At 42.6% G+C, this 19,399-nt stretch overlaps 1 protein-coding gene across 8 annotated transcripts in view; it reads right to left on the bottom strand.

The window, feature by feature from the left end:
* The window catches only part of pkp4 (plakophilin 4), a 146,414-nt gene that overhangs the window by 13,128 nt on the left and 113,887 nt on the right, over positions 1–19,399 (bottom strand). For all 8 annotated transcript variants that reach the window (XM_055638089.1, XM_055638092.1, XM_055638091.1 and 5 more), the window contains 5 exons: positions 13,395–13,578; positions 12,391–12,508; positions 11,332–11,523; positions 8,587–8,760; positions 1,432–1,582 (listed from right to left, as the gene is read on the bottom strand). In XM_055638089.1, the coding sequence (XP_055494064.1) occupies positions 1,432–1,582; positions 8,587–8,760; positions 11,332–11,523; positions 12,391–12,508; positions 13,395–13,578 (819 nt within the window). The remainder of the gene's footprint in view (positions 1–1,431; positions 1,583–8,586; positions 8,761–11,331; positions 11,524–12,390; positions 12,509–13,394; positions 13,579–19,399) is intronic.

The following is a 19,399-nucleotide window of genomic DNA, read 5'->3' as shown; positions in this document are numbered from 1 at the left end:
CAAGTACATGGATAGGAGAGGTGTAGAGGGATATGGGCCAAACTCAAGCAGGTGGGACTATTGTAGATGGGACATGTTGGTCGCTGTGGGCAAGTTGGGCCAAAGGGCCTGTTTCCACGCTGTATGACTCGAAGACCATGAATCTAATGACATGTAAAGCATATAGAATCCTAAAGATGCTTAAATAGATTCAGAGCTTACAAAACCCGTTCTGTTGAAGCTATATGCAACAGCAAAACCGAGGTACTGAATCCTGTTCTTATCAAATTTAGGAAAGATGCAAATCCCCTAGAAAAAACTCAAGAGTGAAAATAATAAATTACTTGTGTGGATGAGTGATTTCAACTAACGTTTATAATGGAGAAAGTGGTGTGGTTCTCCTTGGAGGAAGACGATTTGATGATGTTTAAGATCATGACCGATTCAGAAAGGGTAAACAGAGGGAACTATTCCCATGAGCCGGGTTAAAAGACCAAGGAGCACAGATTTAAAAGTGGGAATGATGGTTTTATTTTTCATAAAAATACAATTGTTATGATCTGGAACTCGCTGCCTGTAGCTGTGGTGGAAACAGAATAAATTAAGACTTTCTGAGAAAGCCACAAAGTGCTGGAGTAACTCAGCGGGGCAGGCAGCAAGGTGACGCCTTCTTCAAATTAGGACTTTCAGAGATTTGTTTTCCTTCGAAATGGAACTGGAAAGGAACTTCAAAATAATTTCCAGGCAGCAAGGTGTATGATTCTACAATTTACATGAAAAATTGACTCTTTCTTCTTAAATTTACATTTTTCTTTTTGTTTACGATGTCTGAAGTTCAAGTCAGATATGTGGCCAGTTCTTAAAGAAAGTGTTAGTTAGCTGGCCATTCTGTAGAGAAACACAGGCTACTTGTAGTGTACTGCAATAGGGCAGTGCAGCTGCAGCTGATGTCTCATTCCATGCATAGTTTCATTATCGTGTCAAGGGCAGTTTCATAACTTATTGGATCAAGAGGCCGGATACATGAGTGTGGGTGGGGCAAGATTGTGGACAGGAAGGTACGAGAGCACAAGGCTCGGAGAGAAGGATATACAAAGGAGGGGAGAGAGGGAGAAGAAAATACAGAAAAATAAAAATGCACTTTTTTCAGGCTCTTCAATAGATCAATGGGACTAATTAAAAAAATCATTTTCCACTTTAGTAAAATTAAATTTACCAAGTCACAGACTGCCTGATAGTAATTGGCAATCCTATATAACTAGTAGGTAAGTAACCCAACTTCATGTTGTTATATAAAATGTGAATGTTAAACTTATTGCAATTGAAGTAGAATAACTCAATGGGAACTACTGGATTTGCAAGTTGTGACAGGGCTGATACTCTCACCATTATCAATTACAATAGATCTAAGGGAACACCTTCTTGATGTCCGCGATATTATTTAACACATACCTATAAGTTCTTTGTTTCTTACATCAAGGGCCATGTTCCTCAAGGCAGTAGCAACAGAGCAAACAACACGATCGTTGTCCATTCTTAGTAATTCAACAAGGATTGGTAGACCTTTCTCTTTTCTGACTGCAGCTCGTATATACGCTGCCCACTGTTAACAGAAAGGGAAAAAATGTAAATGCATGGTCCTTTATAGACTTAGATGGTTCTGAAATCAATCAATTCACATGTATAAATCTCAACCTTTTAATGCTATATAATTTCCAACAACTAGTTACCTCATTAGCTACTTTATATAATGTATCTACTGGCGTACTCCTGCACCTATTTTCTATGTTTCTATACTATGTTCCAGTCTTCCATTCAGCTTCCCAACCCAATTATTTTTGAATGTTATGATATGTTCCATGCCGCCTAGTACAGGGAGAATGGGCGAAGAAACTCTTGTCACTTGAAGCTGAACTAATCTACAAAAGTTATTTTTCCAGCATGATTTTCATGGGCATTTTAGTCATAGGAGCTCAGGCAATAGCCAGAAAGAAAGAATGGTGCAAGGCCAGACATTGAACAGAAGAGTCAAGAGTTGTAATTGTCATATGTACCTAAAACAGAACAATGAAATTCCTACTTGCAGCAACACAACTGGTTTGTAAATATAGTACTCGTGGATAACACAAGAAACAAAAAAAGTTCAATAAATGAAAAACAAACCATTAAAAAATAGTGATGTCCTGTGTCAATATTTTGCAAACAGCACATAACAGAAAAGGAAATGCATTTCGTTGTCTCTGTAAACATTTTCATACATAATGCCTTATGAAATCTTTGATCATCATTAAAAATACATTACTATATGTATTACTGTACATTACTATACCTCACTATATCAATTAGCTCCTCAATAGAGTGCTGTTCAACAATGCTACACAGACGGGGCAAGTTTCATTTCCCCAATGTCAAGTGTAGGGTTTACAAACCAGAGAAAAAGGACAGAGATTCACAATTCAAGTGTTTGTCTTCACAGAAAGCAACAATCACTCAATTACGTTTGAAGAAAGGAAGCACTGTTTACAAACTCTCCAACATACTCTTTCTGGCCTTTGCATTCAACCTACACTGCATTCAGGGAGATGGGCCAAAAATAACATTTTCTGGCAGTGCCACTCTCCTTCTTAACAACAGGTTGAGCAGCAAGGACATAGAACACTTGAATAACCTTCAACAACATTAATGATGGATGTGCGTTTGTTTAACATGGCCCTTCATAATTTAAATCGCTGCACACGCCCCCGCAACAAAGATTGTGCACGACTGCTTTTGTTGGGGCTTAGTTTTATGTAACAAAGTCTTAAGCAAAGCTGTGCCATCTGCTGGCAATATCCACATGGGGCTGGTACAGTGAGAGGATCAGCTCGGTGCAGTTCCTAGCCTGGATTTTATGCTACCCATTGTGTCCATCAATTTCTTAATCTTTAACTCATGACCTTTGGCAAAGGATTCCAATTGAAAAAATGAGCCATTCAAAATCTTACTTGAATTATGTTCCAAAACTGTGACATGAACTTTTACATTTCGTAAAGCTCTTAAATTTCATTTACTTTTTAAGGTCTACTCTTAACATTTGAGTGTTCCTCCGCCTGTTGGAGATGCCATCTACATTATGTAGTCCATGACAAAGATGTGAACAGGAAATGTAAGTGTTATTAATGCCTTAACCACACTGGTATTGACCAGTTAGATATAACTGATAATAATAGACAAAATGCAGCTCTGCTTATCTTGCAACTATTCAGATTTTTAAAATATCCTGGACCAAGTGCAGACCCGCTGGGTCTGTTCCCCCAACGCGCGGTTTGGGGGGGGGGGGGGGGGGGCTGTGGCTGCACAGTAACCACCCCCCCACACACACGAGGGGGTAGGAGGGGTGGGGGAGAGGGGAGAGGGAGGGGAGGGGGAAGAGGAAAGGGGGGAGAGGAAGGGGGAAAGGGGGGGGGGGGGGGGGGAGAGAGGAGGGGAGAGGTTGCTGTCCAAATCCTACTGCTCAATAGCAATATGAGTACCTTCTCGAAAGGGAGTGCAGTGATTCAAAGCAGTTGCTCACCACCTTCCTCTTAAAGACACCAAGTTTGGCAATAAATGTAAATCTTACCAAAAATGCCCAGACCCTAAAAATAATTTTCAAAATTAATACAAATTAAAATATAGGAGCAAGAGCAGGTAATCTGACCCTTCTAATTTGTTCCACAAATCTGTCACTGCTCAATAAAATACAGCGCCCTCCATAATATTCGGGACAAAGACCTATCATTTATTTATTTGCCTCTGTACTCCACAATTTGAGATTTGTAATAGAAAAAAAATCACATGTGGTTAAAGTGCACATTGTCAGATTTTATTAAAGGCTATTTTATACATTTTGGTTTCACCATGTAGAAATTACATCAGTGTTTATACACAGTCCCCCCATTTCAGGGAACCATAATGTTTGGGACACAGCAATGTCATGTGAATGAAAGTAGTCATGTTTAGTATTTTGTTGCATATCCTTTGCATGGAATGACTGCTTGAAATCTACGATTCATGGACATCACCAGTTGCTGGATGTCTTCTCAGGTGATGCTCTGCCAGGCCTGTATTGCAGCCATCTTTAACTTATGCTTGTTTTGGGGGCTAGTCCCCTTCAGTTTTCTCTTCAGCATATAAAAGGCATACTCAAATGGGTTCAGATCAGGTGATTGACTTGGCCAGTCAAGAATTGACCATTTTTTAGCTTTGAAAAACTCCTTTGTTGCTTTAGCAGTTTGTTTGGAATCATTGTCTTGCTGTAGAATGAACCGCCGGCCAATGAGTTTTGAGGCACTTGTTTGAACATGAGCAGATAGGATGTGTCTATACACTTCAGAATTCATTATCCTACTACCATCAGCAGTTGTATCATCAATGAAGATAAGTGAGCCAGAAGCCCTACATGCCCAGGCCGTAACATCCCCACCACCGTGTTTCACAGATGAGATGGCATGCTTTGGACCTTCTCTCCTCCATACTTTGCTCTTGCTATCACTCTGATATATGTTAATCTTCATCTCATCTGTCTACAAGACCCTTTTCCAGAACCATGGTTACGCTTTTAAGTACTTCTTGGCAAACTGTAAACTGGCCATCCTGCTTTTGCAGCTAGCCAGTGGTTTGCATCTTGCAGTGTAGCCTCTGTATTTCTGTTTATAAAGTCTTTTACGGACAGTGGTCATTGACAAACACACACCTGACTCGAAACAAGTATGACTGTCCTCTTTTGGGAGGATGCCTGTGCATGACTTTGTTTAACGTGGGGAGATTGGTGCACAGTTCTTGACAGATCTGGGTCAGGATCCGGTGGCATGGAGTCCAAGACGACCGGGGATTCTTTTCTGCTGCAGCCTTCATCCGCCTTCCCAGACGTTGTGGCGCTCCACTAAGGTCAGCCATCGTCCTCTGCCTGTTCCACCGTTGAGGTCTTGTTTGGATTGCTCTTTGTCAGGGACCTCCCCCTCGACCGTACCGCCATGGGTGACCCTACCAGGAGCATAGCTCCAGACAGCATCGCTCTCAGAATCTCAGGACCACACAAGCTTCTCCACCACGACAAGGTGACAATCCCAAACATTATGGTGCCCTGAAATGGGGGAACTATGTATAAACACTGCTGTAATTTCTACATGCTGAAACCAAAATATATAAAAATGGCCTTTACTAAAATCTGACAATGTGCACTTTAACCACATGTGATTTTTTTACTATTACAAATCTCAAATTGTGGAGGACAGAGGCAAATAAATAAATGATGGGTCTTTGTCCCAAATATTATGGAGGGCACTGTAATTACCACCTGGATGAGATCGTGGAGATTGACTGGTTCTTATAGATAGTATTCAATTAAGACCTCATTACCAGGAGGATGATGGAAAAAAGAAAATCTAGACATGGTATGAAAAAAAGCATTAATGGAATAAAACCAATCTACACATAGTACTGGAGTAACTCAGTGGGTCAGGCAGCATCTATGGTGCAAAAGGATGGGTGACGTTTCGGATCGGAACCCTTTTTCAGACCCGAAATGTCACCCATCCTTTTTCTCAGAAATGCTCACTAACCCGCTGAGTTACTCCAGCACTTTGTGTCTATCTTCGATATAAACCAGCATCTGCAGTTCCTTTCCACAGAAAACCAATCTACATGTCTGAATCAATCTCCTGTTAGCTCCTGATTATGCACCAAAGTTGAAAGCAATACCCACTACCTTGCAGCTTTCAGAGCAACACATCTAAATAAACCAGGGTTCTTACTTTAAAATTAATATTTTTGATTGCTGTGATATGGAATACAAAAATACTGATTGATTTGATGTTACACTTAGTCTTAAAGTTCAACCGAGTTTGTGCACAAGACCAGGATCCACAATATACATGGATATTTTAATTCAGTACTTGGATTCAGATTGAACTCTGAACGATTGCAGTCTCTTGTCCAGAGTAGGGGAATCGAGGACCAGAGGACATTGTAACAAGGTGAAGGGGAAAAGATTTAATAGAAATCTGAGGGGTAACTTTTTCACACAAAAGGTGGTGGGTGCATTGAATAAGCTGCCCGAGGGGGCACCTGGGACTATCCCAACATTTAAGAAACAGTTAGACAGGTACATGGATAGGATAAGTTTGGAGGGTTATGGACCAAGCACAGGAAGGTGGGACTAGTGTAGGTGGGCCATGTTGGCCGGTGTGGGCAAGTTGGGATGAAGGGCCTGTTTCCACACTGTATCACTCTATGACTCTAATTCTAATGTGTATCAGCATGCTAGTTGGTGATTGGGTTTGTGCACAAGAACAGTGTTCCATAACATTCATAGGAATTTTAGTTGTATACAGGTCCACTACCGATTTTCCAGCAACTGGTGGTCTGACACCTCCTTTAATAGACAAAATTACGAGAATGCACTTGAAATCCCCCCGAAAATGTGGCGCCTAGGCCTCAACCTCATCGGCACTTTCACAGCCAATCAGCGGGTCGAATTTGTCCGCTGCGGCCAGGGCTCTGGAACTTTGCGGGTTGGTACCTCAGTCCCTCAGTGGCCGGGCTGGTACCTCAGTCCCTAGGCAGACCGTTCTGGTACCGTTGGACTCTTCTTTGAGCCGTGACCTTTGTTGCTCTGAAACCAAGGCTGCTGGAAAATTGGTGGTGGCCCAGTACTAGAGTATTTTAGTGAGACAACATTTTATTCCATAGCTCAAAATTATGAGAGTGATTTGAGAATTATGTAAAGGCAAATTTCCATAACCAGAACAGTTATAGCATGGGGGTTGCCTGTACTTGATGGTCGCTGTGTCCATGGACTCGGTGTGTCCATGGACCTGTTTTCAAACTGTATGAGTGTATCCTTAATAAATTTCCCATCAAAGTGTAATATTCATTCCCAGTCACTAGATGATGTTTATGAGGCATATTGCAAACTATGTGCATTTTGATGAAAAAGACACATCAATTTCCCTCAACAATATAATGAAGGTTTTATAAGGCAACTGGTTTGCCAATAAGCGAGTTCAGTATTCTGAAAAATGCAAGGAATCATGGGATTTGTCAAAGGTCAAACGGTACAAATAAAAATTGAATGAAGAGCTGTAGATTTAGTGAGTGTAGTTTGGGTCCGATTTTTTGTCTTTTTTCAGCGGGAGACCCGGGGGGGGGGAAACGCACACGGTGACACACTGGGCGGGGGCCCCGGGGTGGTGGGGAGGTTGAGACCGAGCGGGCGGGGGAGACCAGGGCGGGAGGGAGACCCGCAAGTGCTGCCGAACCGCCACTGGACCATCCCCAGTCCGTTCCCCCCCTCAGACTGACGGTACACTGGCCCCCAGGCCCAGTGCGAAGAAGCGCCATCCCCTGCTCATCTCCGCCTCTCCCGCCGGGCCTACCGACAGGCCAGACCGACAACACCAGCGGCCCCAGGCTCACAGATCCACTCCAGCCCAACCCCGTTCCAACTCTAGAGGAACCCGATCCCCGATGGGCCGCTACGGCGACATGCCAGTTCGCCCCTGTGCTCCCTCAGCTGCCACCTCAAGTACAAGCCGTACCTTGCACACCACTGGCTTCTGCACCTACGGTACCCGCTGCCACTTCATCCACAACCCCGAGAAGGAGTGAGGGCCTGGCCTCGCCTGCGCCAGAGCGCCAGCCTGGGCTCAGCCTCCTCCGGCCCAGCGCTAGACTGTGCCCGCGCTACGGGCAGCCTTTAGCCCCGACCTGGCCCGGACTCTGGAATTGGGCAAGGGAGGGGGAGGAGGTTGCTGCTGCCACCAGCACCACCAACAGCAGCTCAAGCAGGCTTGCCTGCCCATGGCCGGCAGGAGCCCGTCCGCAGACTCTCTCTCCGACCAGGACGACTCCAGCAGCAGCGGCTCCGAGTTGCCCGTCTTTGAGCAGAGCCGGCTGCTGCCCATCTTCAGCAGAATCTTGGTGTCGGATTGAGGGGGGGTGGGGTGGAGGTGGAGGGCTGCCGGCCAACCCGGCAGGACAGACAGAGCTGAGCTGGAGCCAGCGGCTGCCCCGGCCACCTCCTGACAGGGACGGGACACCAGCAGCAACTCAAGCGCACCCGCAGCGAAGGAGAGCCGACCCCGACCACGGACAAAACGCAAGCCTGCACACAATGCAGCACCATGGAAACACGCTCTTTGGCCCACCAAGTACATTGCCATTGATCACCCACTCACACTAGTTCTACTGTATGTTATCCCATTTTTGGATACACTCTATACTAGGGGCAATCTAGAGGCAAGAGACTGTGTGTCTAACCAATCCATTGCTCTCATGATTTTGTACACCTTTATAAGATCACACCACATCCTCCTGCGTTCCAAGGAATAGAGTCCGAGCCTGCTCAACCTCTCCCTATAGCTCAGGCCTGGCAACATCCTTGTAAATCTTCTCTGCATCCTTTCCAGCTTGACAACATCTTTCCTATAACATGGTGCCCAGAATTGAACACAATACTCTAACTGCAGCCTCACCACCGTCTTGTATAATTGCGTTGTGTTGTAGAAATTACTTTTGATGAATACAAGCCGACATTATAAGTAATTCACTGTAAATAAAAGTTTATATTTGTCATTCTGGACATACCTTCCAGGTTCCTGCAGACAAATTCTGTAGGGATCCAGCTGATCCTTCCAATGTCGCTGGGTTTGAACTTTCAGCAAGCAGGGTGAGATAGGGTTTCACTATGGAAGGATGCCACAACATTTCAACTCCCTTCGGAGATTTGGAAAATCCAGGGATTGGTCCTACTCCATCCCACTGAAAGAAAACCATCAATGTGTACAACAAGATACTATCGCAATGTTTAAGAAACATTTAGAGCAGGTACTATCGCAACATTTAAGAAACATTTAGGCAGGTACATTGATAGGACAGGTTTGGATGGATATGGGCCAAACGCAGGCAGGTGGGACTATTGTAGATGGAAAATGCTGTTCGGCATGGGCAACTTGAGCCAATGGGCCTGTTTCCACACAGTACTATATGACTCTAAGATGCCTAGAATTTTATTGTTTCCAGTAGATAGTTATCTCTCAATATCTCACGCAAGTTTTATTGATGTGAATATTATTGGTCAATTTTTATACTTAAGAGGAAAAATTACTTTCTAGTTCTAATCAGTAACACCAGTCTAATGAAAATTAATTCTGAAGTAAAATTAAAAGCACCACTTGTAAAATCCACTTTAGTCTCCCACTATTTTTCCTGTAAGTTTCTTGTGATATATTATGTCAAAAAGAAAATTGTAATCCATACATTCATATTCTATCATACATCCTTAGGAGGTTCCAGATTAATTATGTTGCCTCAACTACTCCCTGAGGTGGCTCAACTCACTTTCCTACTCTTTTCTGGGTAAATGTTTTTCTCAAGAAATCACTCGTCAATTTATCAGTAGCCATCTTATATTAAAAGCCCCAAGATTTGGACTCCCCCACAATTCAAAACATGTTCTCAACATTTACTCTTTAATAGACACCTCCTCAGCAATAAATCTGAAGCTGAGCCAAGAGCTGCAGCATCTGCCAAAGTTATGTTCTTAAGTCTTAAGTGGGATTTGATGCCCTGAATTTCGAAGATAAGAGACAAAAATAATACTGTGACTCCAAGACTAACCCAACTTGGCAGCAGAAGGGACCCTGGGTGACAAGGGATATTTGATTGTCCGGTCAAGGAAAATAAGGAGGTATATGTTAATTGTAGGGGGCTTTGATCAAGTGAAACCCATTAGTAGCATTGGCGGTAGACACAAATGCTGGAGCAACTCAGCGGGTCAGGCAGCTTCTTCAGTCTGAAGAAGTCTCGACCCGAAACGTCACCCATTCCACTCTCCAGAGATGCTGCCTGACCCGCTGAGTTGCTCCAGCATTTTCTGTCTACCCTCCATTTAAACCAGCATCTGCAGTTCTGTCCTACACAGGTGTATAGGCGGTGTAAGAATACACTTAATCAGAAAACTAGGCAGGAAAAAAAGTGAACACAACTTGGAATCTCCTTTACCAAGAACACGTTGGTAAACGAGAATCCAAAGAGATTCTACAAGAATGTTAAAGGCAAAATAGAACATTGGGAGAGAATAGGGGAACCATTAAGATCAATGAGGTTGTCAATGTATGTACAGGAGATGGTTTGTGTGTAAAATTAATATTTATTGTCTGCATTTAACACGAAGAAAGGTATGGATGCTAGGGAACTCAGGGAAGTTAATAGTGATGTTTTGAAGAGAGCCCATATTACAGATGAGGAGGTGCTGGAGATCTTAAAATTCACTAAGATAAATAAAATCACGAGGGGCAAAGTTAAGATGAATAGCCACTGCCTTTCCACAGGGTAGAAGAGTCTAGAATTAATGATCATAGCTTGAAGATGGGAGAAAGATTTAAAAAATACCAAATTATGATTTATTTTCCCCCCACACAGGAGGTGGTGTGTACATGGAACCAACAGTCATGTGAAATGATAGAGGCAGGTACAATTATGAAATTTAAGAGGCACTTGGACATGTACGTTGCTAGGAAAGGTTTGTTGGGATTTGGACAAGCTGCAGATAAACAAGGTTAGCTTGGTTACCAACTTGGTCAGCATGGATGAGTTGGGCCAAAGGGCCTGTGCTGTATAGCTCCATGACTCTATATTAGTAATTGGTGTAGGGAAGGCCTTGCTAAAATACAGCGTCTAAGTTTAAAGTCACCCCTGCTAAATCAATGAAGATAGATGAAAGGCTTAATAATATTTCTGGTCAGATTCTGTCAGCTTCTTCACAGAATTGATTTCCAAACAATTACATTCTCTGAAATGGATGACTGCCTAACGAATATTAAATGCTTGCAAATGTTGGTTGAAGTGGTTGGATCACAGTGATGGATACTTGAAAAAATCAATCATGAAGGCCTATAAACTGGACACATGCTGTAATCAGGAGCTAAATAAAAACTGCTGGAGGAACTTTGTGGGTCAGGAGCATCCGTTTGGGCAGAGGTTTGATTGACATTTAGATCGAAAACCTGCATTTAGACTTTAGAGATACAGCATGGAAACAGGCCCTTTGGCCAACTGAGTCCGCGCCGACCAGCAATCACCCCGCATACTGGCACTACATTAGGGACAATTTACAATTTTTATCAAAGTCAATTAACCCAAATCTGTACATCTTTGGATGGAGGAATCTGGAGCACCTGTACAAACTCCATACAGACAGTTCCCGTAATCAGGATTGAATCCGGGTGTCTGGCGCTGTAGGCAGCAACTGTACCACTGTGCAAAACTGCCACAAAACATTTTGGGGCCTAAAATTATACCTCACTGTTTCTGTGAATACAAAATGTTTACCTGATCTTCCTGTGGTTCTCTTTTCTTCTTTTTCTTCTTCTTACCCCAGCAACTGGTTTCAGCATCTTTATTGGGAGAGTCACTACCAAGTAATCCATCCAGTTCACTTGTTCCCATCAAACGGGCCGGTGGAACTTCTAGTTCCAAACGATACGAGAGGTTTCTCAGGATGCAAACACAGTTTTCAACGGTCTGAAATGACAAACATTCACAGATGTCACAAATCTCCTGTATTTTAATTATTGCCACTTTAATTTTCAACAAGCGTCCTGCAGGAAAGCAATCACCTTAAAATGGCAACATTTAAATCTCAATCCTGATGACTGAACTCAACGAACATCACTAACAAATTTTGCTATTTTATCTGGAATAGTAATTACTGCTGAGTTACTCCAGAACTTTGTATCCTTTCTCCAAAGCAGTGGTGCAGGCGAAACCAAATAACCAATATTTAGAGCCTTCAGAAGAACACATACCCAGCAGGCAAAACAAAGCGTCAAGTCTTTTGAACACACCTTTATTGCAGTTCAATGCTTGTTCTTAATTTCTTTGTGCTTATAGAAACAAATTATAAGGAATAAAGCAAAATTGAAGAAATCTATTCAAACAATTTTTAGACTTTGGAGATAGTGTGGAAAAAGGCCCTTTGGCCCAACAAGTCCACACCAACCAGTTCTATCCTACACACTCGGGACAATTTACAATTTTTACTGAAGCCAATTCACCTACAAACCTGTAGGTCTTGGAATGTGAGAGGACACTGGAGCTCCTGGAGAAAACCCACACGATCACAGGGAGAATTAATAAAATCCGTACAGACAGCACCTGTAGTCGGGATCGAGCCCGGGTCTCTGGTGTTATAAGGCAGAAGGTCTACCATTACACCACTCTGTCGTCGCTTTAAACAGGCCATTCGGCCCACCGAGTCGGTGCCGACCAGAGATCCTTGCACACTAACTAGCACTATCCTACACATATGGACAATTTACAATTGCTTGCTGTTGCTGTTATTTACAATTGCTTACAATCATGCTTGATCAGGAAACAGAAATCACAAACCTTGCTATCATAATCTGCAGTATTAACACACAGCTGGATGATATACAGTAGGGAATCCACCAAACCCTCACATGATCGAATTTTCCTTCGAGCCTCTTCGCCCGCGGAACTAAGATTTCTGTAAGATGACAAATTTACCACAATACAACGAGTCGATATGTTAAAGTACATGTATTAATACTTAATTTAAAAATAATTTTGACAGTCATTGTGAAAGGGTGACAAGAGCTGAACATATGCAGGGAATATTAGTGAAATATATATATATATATATATATTATATATATTGGTTTATTTAGGAAAAACTTAAACAGGGATTACTAATACTTTTATTTGAACACATAATACAGGTGCTCCAAGGTGACGAATGACCTGACTTACGGAATCTGACAATGCAAATTCTCTCATACATTTTTAAAGCAATATTCCTGCTAGTAATAATAATTTTTTTTGTGGTATTTATTATTGACTGGATATAGTATACATTCCATTGGTTTAATTATGCATTGTTAGGATGATTATTCAATGAAATTTAATTATAGCAAGTGTATGTGATATCAATTACTGTAGAAAATGGATATCTCTGCCTTACCATAAAATTGGCTCGCAGACAGTTCTCAGCAACAGAATGCTTATACAACCAGAGGACTGCCTGTACTTGTTTTAGCTCCTTAGTTTAGTTTAGTTTAGTTTAGAGAAACAGCCTCTTCAGCCCCCCCCCCCCCCCCCCCCCCCCCCCCCCAATTTACTGGCCAATTAACCTACAAACCCGCAGGTCTTTGGAATGTGGAAGGAAACTGGAGCACCCAGAGAAAACCCATACGGTCACAGGGAGAACGTAAAACTCCGTACACACAACACCCGTGGTCGGGATCAAACCCTGGTCTCTGGTGCTGTACAACAACTGTACCGCTGCGCCACTGTGCCGCTCCATAGCTTTTGCCATAAACATTTAACATTGCTGCAAAGTTACGGCTCATCGATCGAAAGAGTCATTTATTTACCTTAGACATCCAGTAGTATTTCGCAACACTAGCGAAGTGTGGAATTTTACTTTCCTGTCTTCGTCATAAGATGAACTACTCCATCCAGAATGAGGTATCACAACATTGTTTGTGAGAGTTGTGAGAGCATCACGGATAATTGGCATCTTCACCCCATCACACGAAGACAAATTCCAGAGGACTCCTTCAAAAAAAAGTGTCCATTCATTTCCTCGTATTTACTGGCTTTATAACTGTAGTTTGATTCTTAGGAGTAAAAGATGTTCACTTCTTCAAAATTGCTTTTAGCAGGGGCAAAATATTTTTCTCTATATAACTCCCTTGTTGGAGACGTACATTTAAGATGGAGATGAGGAGGAATTTCTTTAGCTAGGTAGTGGTGAATCTGTGGAATTCATTGCCAAAGACAGCTGTGGGGGCCAGGTCATGGGTATCATTGGATACTTAAAACAGGGATCGATAGGTTCTTGATTAGTAAGGGCGTCATAGATTGCGCGGAGAAGGCAAGAGAAATGGGGTTGAGAGGAAAAAACCTGGTTCCCTGGTGCTATGAGGCAGCGGCTCGACCAACTGCGTCATTGCACAACTCTAATTATAGAACACTTGTGAAAATTACTGCCAACTATTTTGAAATAAGATTACTGCATTGAATTTGTTATCTCAAGCTACATTTTGATGTTTGTAAGTTTGCATTGCTGCTTTTCCAGATAATCAATTATCTGATACAATGTTGATAAAACGCAAGAAACAAGAGGCAAAATATTAAAAATGAAAAAAGATGAAAAATATTAGCTCTAATTAAAAAACAGGTGGTCTCAAGAAGGGTTCCCACTCAAAAGGTCATCGGTCTGAAGAAGGGTCCCAACCCAAGATGTCGTCAGTCCATTTGAACTCTACAGATGCTGCGTGACTCGCTGAGTTTTTCCAGCTTGTTGTTCTTTTGCTCCAGATCCCTAATCCAGATATCTACATAGATCAAATTAGGTTGCAGTGTTATTGATTTCTACATTAAATTATTTCAAAGCTTTATTCATTCCTAAATGTTACCAAGTCTTTAGTCTACGTATATCTGCCTCTGTTAATTACAGGGAACGATTACTAACTTTAACCTTCTGTCTCAGTTACACAACTTCAAGCTCAGGTAGATTTATCAATGGAGAATGAGAAATAAACTTCACTTTTCGTTTAACCTTCATGTACTTTTGTGATACTACCATCCAAATGCTTTACCCTTTCTCCACGCCAACACTTTAGTATTTTGTCAAAATGGCAATTGTTAATGTTTGAACATTCATGGCAAGTGTTAAACCAGCATCTGCAGTTCCTTCCTACACCCTTGACTCATAATCTCTTCTGCCTGCATGTGATCAATTAAAACCAGAAAACGCTGGAATTACTCAACGCATCTGACAGCTTTTGTGAAGAGAAATGCAGTCTAACTTTCAGGTTTGTGACCTTTGAGAAGAGTATTTTCAGCATTTTCCTTTTTTATATTTCAGATTTCCAACAGTTGTCTTGCTTTATGGCCATTGTGAATGACTTGCATTCAACTGATGTGCAATTTTTGATTGCAGTCATTAATGCATTTTGGAAAAGAGTGGAGGCTGTGCCTGATACAATGTCCCATAATTCAGGGCGTAATTCTAGCAGAGACTTTCTAAGTAGTTGGACATAGATAAACTGGAAACCTTTTAGTCCTGAAGTTCTTAGATTGCATTGGCCAAGTTATTTACCTCTGGACCATTCAGAGAGGGTTCTGTGGATCTCACATAAACGGATAAATATTGAAGCATAGAAGGGCGCCATTTAAGCTGTTGGCTCTGTGGAAAATACGGAAATCAATGATGTCTAAATGTTCATGCAATGAATCTTGATTTCAGTGTGAGTAGGAAGCCGACAGACAACTCATAAATGAAGATATTCTTCCAGTATAATTCATAGTACTGACAATAATAGACAATAGACAATAGGTGAAGGAGTAGGCCATTCGGCCCTTCGAGCCAGCACCGCCATTCAATGTGATCATGGCTGATCATCCCCAATCAGTACCCCGTTCCTGCCTTCTCCCCATAATCCCCTTACTCCGCTATTTTTAAGAGCCCTATCTAGCTCTCTCTTGAAAGCATCGAGAAAACCTGCCTCCACCGCCCTCTGAGGAAGAGAATTCCACAGACTCGCCACTCTCTGTGAGAAAAAGTGTTTCCTCGTCTCCGTTCTAAATGGCTTACTCCTTATTCTTAAACTGTGGCCCCTGGTTCTGGACTCACCCAACATCGGGAACATGTTTCCTACGTCTAGCGTGTCCAAACCCTTAACAATTTTATACGTTTTAATGAGATACCCTCTCATCCTTCTAAACTCCAGAGTGTACAAGCCCGGCTGCTCCATTCTCTCAGCATATGGCAGTCCTGCCATCCCGGGAATTAACCTTGTAAATCTACACTGTCCTCCCTCAAATTAGGGGACCAAAACGGCACACAATACTCCAGGTGTAGTCTCACTAGGGCTCTGTACAACTGCAGAAGGACCTCTTTGCTCCTATATTCGATTCCTCTTGTTATAAATGCCAACATGCCATTTGTTTTCTTCACTGCTTGCTGTACCTGCATGCTTACTTTCATAGACTGATATACATGGACCCCCAGATCCCGTTGTACTTCCCCTTTTCCCAACTTGACACCATTTAGATAGTAATCTGCCTTCCTGTTTTTGCTACCAAAGTGGATAACTTCACATTTATCCGCATTAAACTTCATCTGCCATGCATCTGCCCACTCCCCCAACCTGTCCAAGTCACCCTGCATTCTCATAGCATCCTCCTCACAGTTCACACTGCCACCCAGCTTTGTGCCATCTGCAAATTTGCTAATGTTACTTTGAATCCCTTCATCCAAATCATTGATGTATATTGTAAATAGCAGCGGTCCCAGCACCGAGCCTTGCGGTACCCCACTAGTCCCTGCCTGCCATTCTGAAAGGGACCCGTTATTCCATACTCTTTTGTTTCCTGTCTGCCAACCACTTCGCTATCCATGTCAGCACTCTACCCCCAATACCATGTGCCCTAATCGTGCCCACTAATCTCCTATGTGGGACCTTATCAAATGTTTCCTGAAAGTCCAGGTACACTACATTCACTGGCTCTCCCGTGTCCATTTTCCTAGTTACATCTTCAAAAAATTCCAGAAGATTAGTCAAGCATGATTTCCCCTTCGTAAATCCATGCTGACTCGGACCGATCCTGTTTCTGCTATCCAAATGTTCGGCTATCTCATTTTTCATAATTGACTCCAGCATCTTCCCCACCACCGATGTCAGGCTAACTGGTCTATAATTCCCAGTTTTCTCTCTCCCGCCTTTCTTAAAAAGTGGGATAACATTAGCTACCCTCCAATCCACAGGAACTGATCCTGAGTCTATAGAACATTGGAAAATTATCACCAATGCATCCACGATTTCTAGAGCCACTTCCTTAAGTACCCTGGGATGCAGACCATCAGGCCCTGGGGATTTATCAGCCTTCAGTCCCATCAGTCTATCCAACACCTGCCTAATGTGGATTTCCTTCAGTTCCTCTGTCACCCCAGATCCTCTGGCCACTACTATACCAGGAAGATTGTTTGTGTCCTCCTTCGTGAAGACAGATCCAAAGTACCTGTTCAACTCATCTGCCATTTCCTTGTTCCCCATAATAAATTCACCTTTATCAGTCTTCAAGGGTCCAACTTTGGTCTTAACTAATTTTTTCCTCTTCACATACCTAAAGAAGCTTTTACTATCCTGCTTTATATTCTTGGCTAGCTAACCTTCGAACCTCATCTTTTCCCCGGTATTGTCTTTTTGATTATCTTCTGTTATTCTTTAAACATTACCCAATCCTCTCGCTTCCTGCTCATCTTTGCTACGTTGTACTTCTTCGCTTTAATTTTTATACTGTCCCTGACGTCCCTTGTCAGCTATGATCGTCCCTTTCTCCCCTTGGAATCTTTCTTCCTCCTAGGAATGAACTGATCCTGCACCTTCTGTATTATTCCTAGAACCACCTGCCATTTTTGTTCCACTGTCATCCCTGCTAGTGTATCTTTCCAGTCAACTTTGGCCAGCTCCTCCCACATGGCCCCATAGTACCCTTTATTCAACTGCAACACTGACACCTCAGATCTACTCTTCTCCCTCTCCAATTGTAGATTAAACCTGACCATGTTATGGTCACTGCCTCCTAATGGCTCATTAACCTCGGGGTCCTTTATCAAATCCGGTTCATTACACATTGCTAAATCCAGAATAGCCTTCTCCCTGTTCGGCTCCAATACAAGCTGTTCTAAGAATCCATCACGAAGGCACTCCACAAAGTCCCTTTCTTGGGGTCCAGTACCAACCTGATTTTCCCAGTCCACCTGCATGTTGAAATCCCCCATAACAACCACAGCATTACATTTACTACATGCCAATTTTAACTCCTGATTCAACTTGCGCCCTATGTCCAGGCTACTGTTTGGGGGCCTGTAGATTAGTCCCAATTAGGGTCTTTTTACCCTTACAATTCCTTAGTTCTATCCATACTGACTCCACATCTCCTGTTTCAATGTCACCTCTTGCAAGGGACTGAATTTCATTTATCACCAACAGGGCAACCCCACCCCCTCTGCCCACCTGTCTGTCTTTTCGATAGGAGGTATACCCTTGAACATTCAGTTCCCAGCCCTGGCCCTCTTGCAGCCATGTCTCAGTAATTCCCACAACATCATACTTGCCAGTTTCTAACTGAGCCTCAAGCTCGTCCACTTTATTCCTTATACTTCACACATTCATATACAGCACTTTGACCTCCGTATTCACTTTCCCCCTCGCACCGCTCACAATTGGCCCTGACCTTACTCTGTTGTCCATTCTCGAGCTTTCCTTCCCATTAATTTGAGAATCTTTTGTAATTTTTCCTGTAGCCACTTCCCCTTCAACTCCATCTATATACTCCCAATTTGTCAATCCCCCCCCCCACGTGTAGCCCTAGCAAACCTGCCTGCCAGAATGTCGGTCCCCCTCCAGTTAAGGTGTAACGCTTCCCTTTTGTACAGGTCACCCCTCCCCCAACAGATCACCCCTACAGAATAGCTTCTGTATGACAAAGAAATAGAAAAAAACAAAAAGGATCTTGCGAAATTCTTCATGTATTTTATCAAGAAATGAGAAAATGGTGTTACAGAGATCTCATCTGGCAAGTATTTAAATATTACAAAGAGTTGGGCTATATGGAGTTGAGAGGTAGGAAAAGGAAAACTATTTGGTCATAAAAGCTCAAACCATACAGCACAGCACAGGCCCCTCAGCCCATGATGTCTGTGCCGAAAGTAAATGATGCTAAATTAAACTAATCCCTTCTGCTTGCACATAATCCATTTCCCTCCATTCTCTGTGTATCTTTGTGCCTATCTAAAAATGTATTAAACACCATTGTTGTATCTGCTTCCACCACTATCATTGGCGAGTTCCAGGCACTCACTACTCTCTGTGAAAATAAAATGGACGGAGCAGATCTTTCAAACTTTTCCCCTCTCACCTTAAAGTTCTAGACTATTCCCAATCTGGGAAAAAGATTCTGACTATTTACTCTATCTATGCCAGTCTTTTTTATAAATTTCTATTAAGCTCCCCTTCTCCAACACTCCAGAGAAAACAACCCTAGTTTGTCCAACTTCTCATAACTAATATCCCGTAATCCAGGCAGCATCCTGGTAAACTTCTCTTCAAAGCTTCCACATCCTTGCTGTAATGGGGTGACCAGAACTGCACACAATACACCAAACGCAGCCTCACCATTTGGGGGTGGCTACAGCATGGACTCAATGCCACGATCGATCAAGGCAAACATGCATGCCATTAACTGTATACGTTCCCTTACATTTGACCTCCCATAGTGCAACACTTAACAATTGCCCGGAATAAACTCCCTCTGTCATTTCGCTGCCCATATCTGTAACTGACTGATATTATGCTGGTTCCTTTGA

This window comes from Leucoraja erinacea, chromosome 7, assembly GCF_028641065.1.
Source record: "Leucoraja erinacea ecotype New England chromosome 7, Leri_hhj_1, whole genome shotgun sequence".
Lineage (NCBI taxonomy): Eukaryota > Metazoa > Chordata > Chondrichthyes > Rajiformes > Rajidae > Leucoraja > Leucoraja erinaceus.
This window is presented reverse-complemented; position numbering and strand designations above follow the sequence as displayed.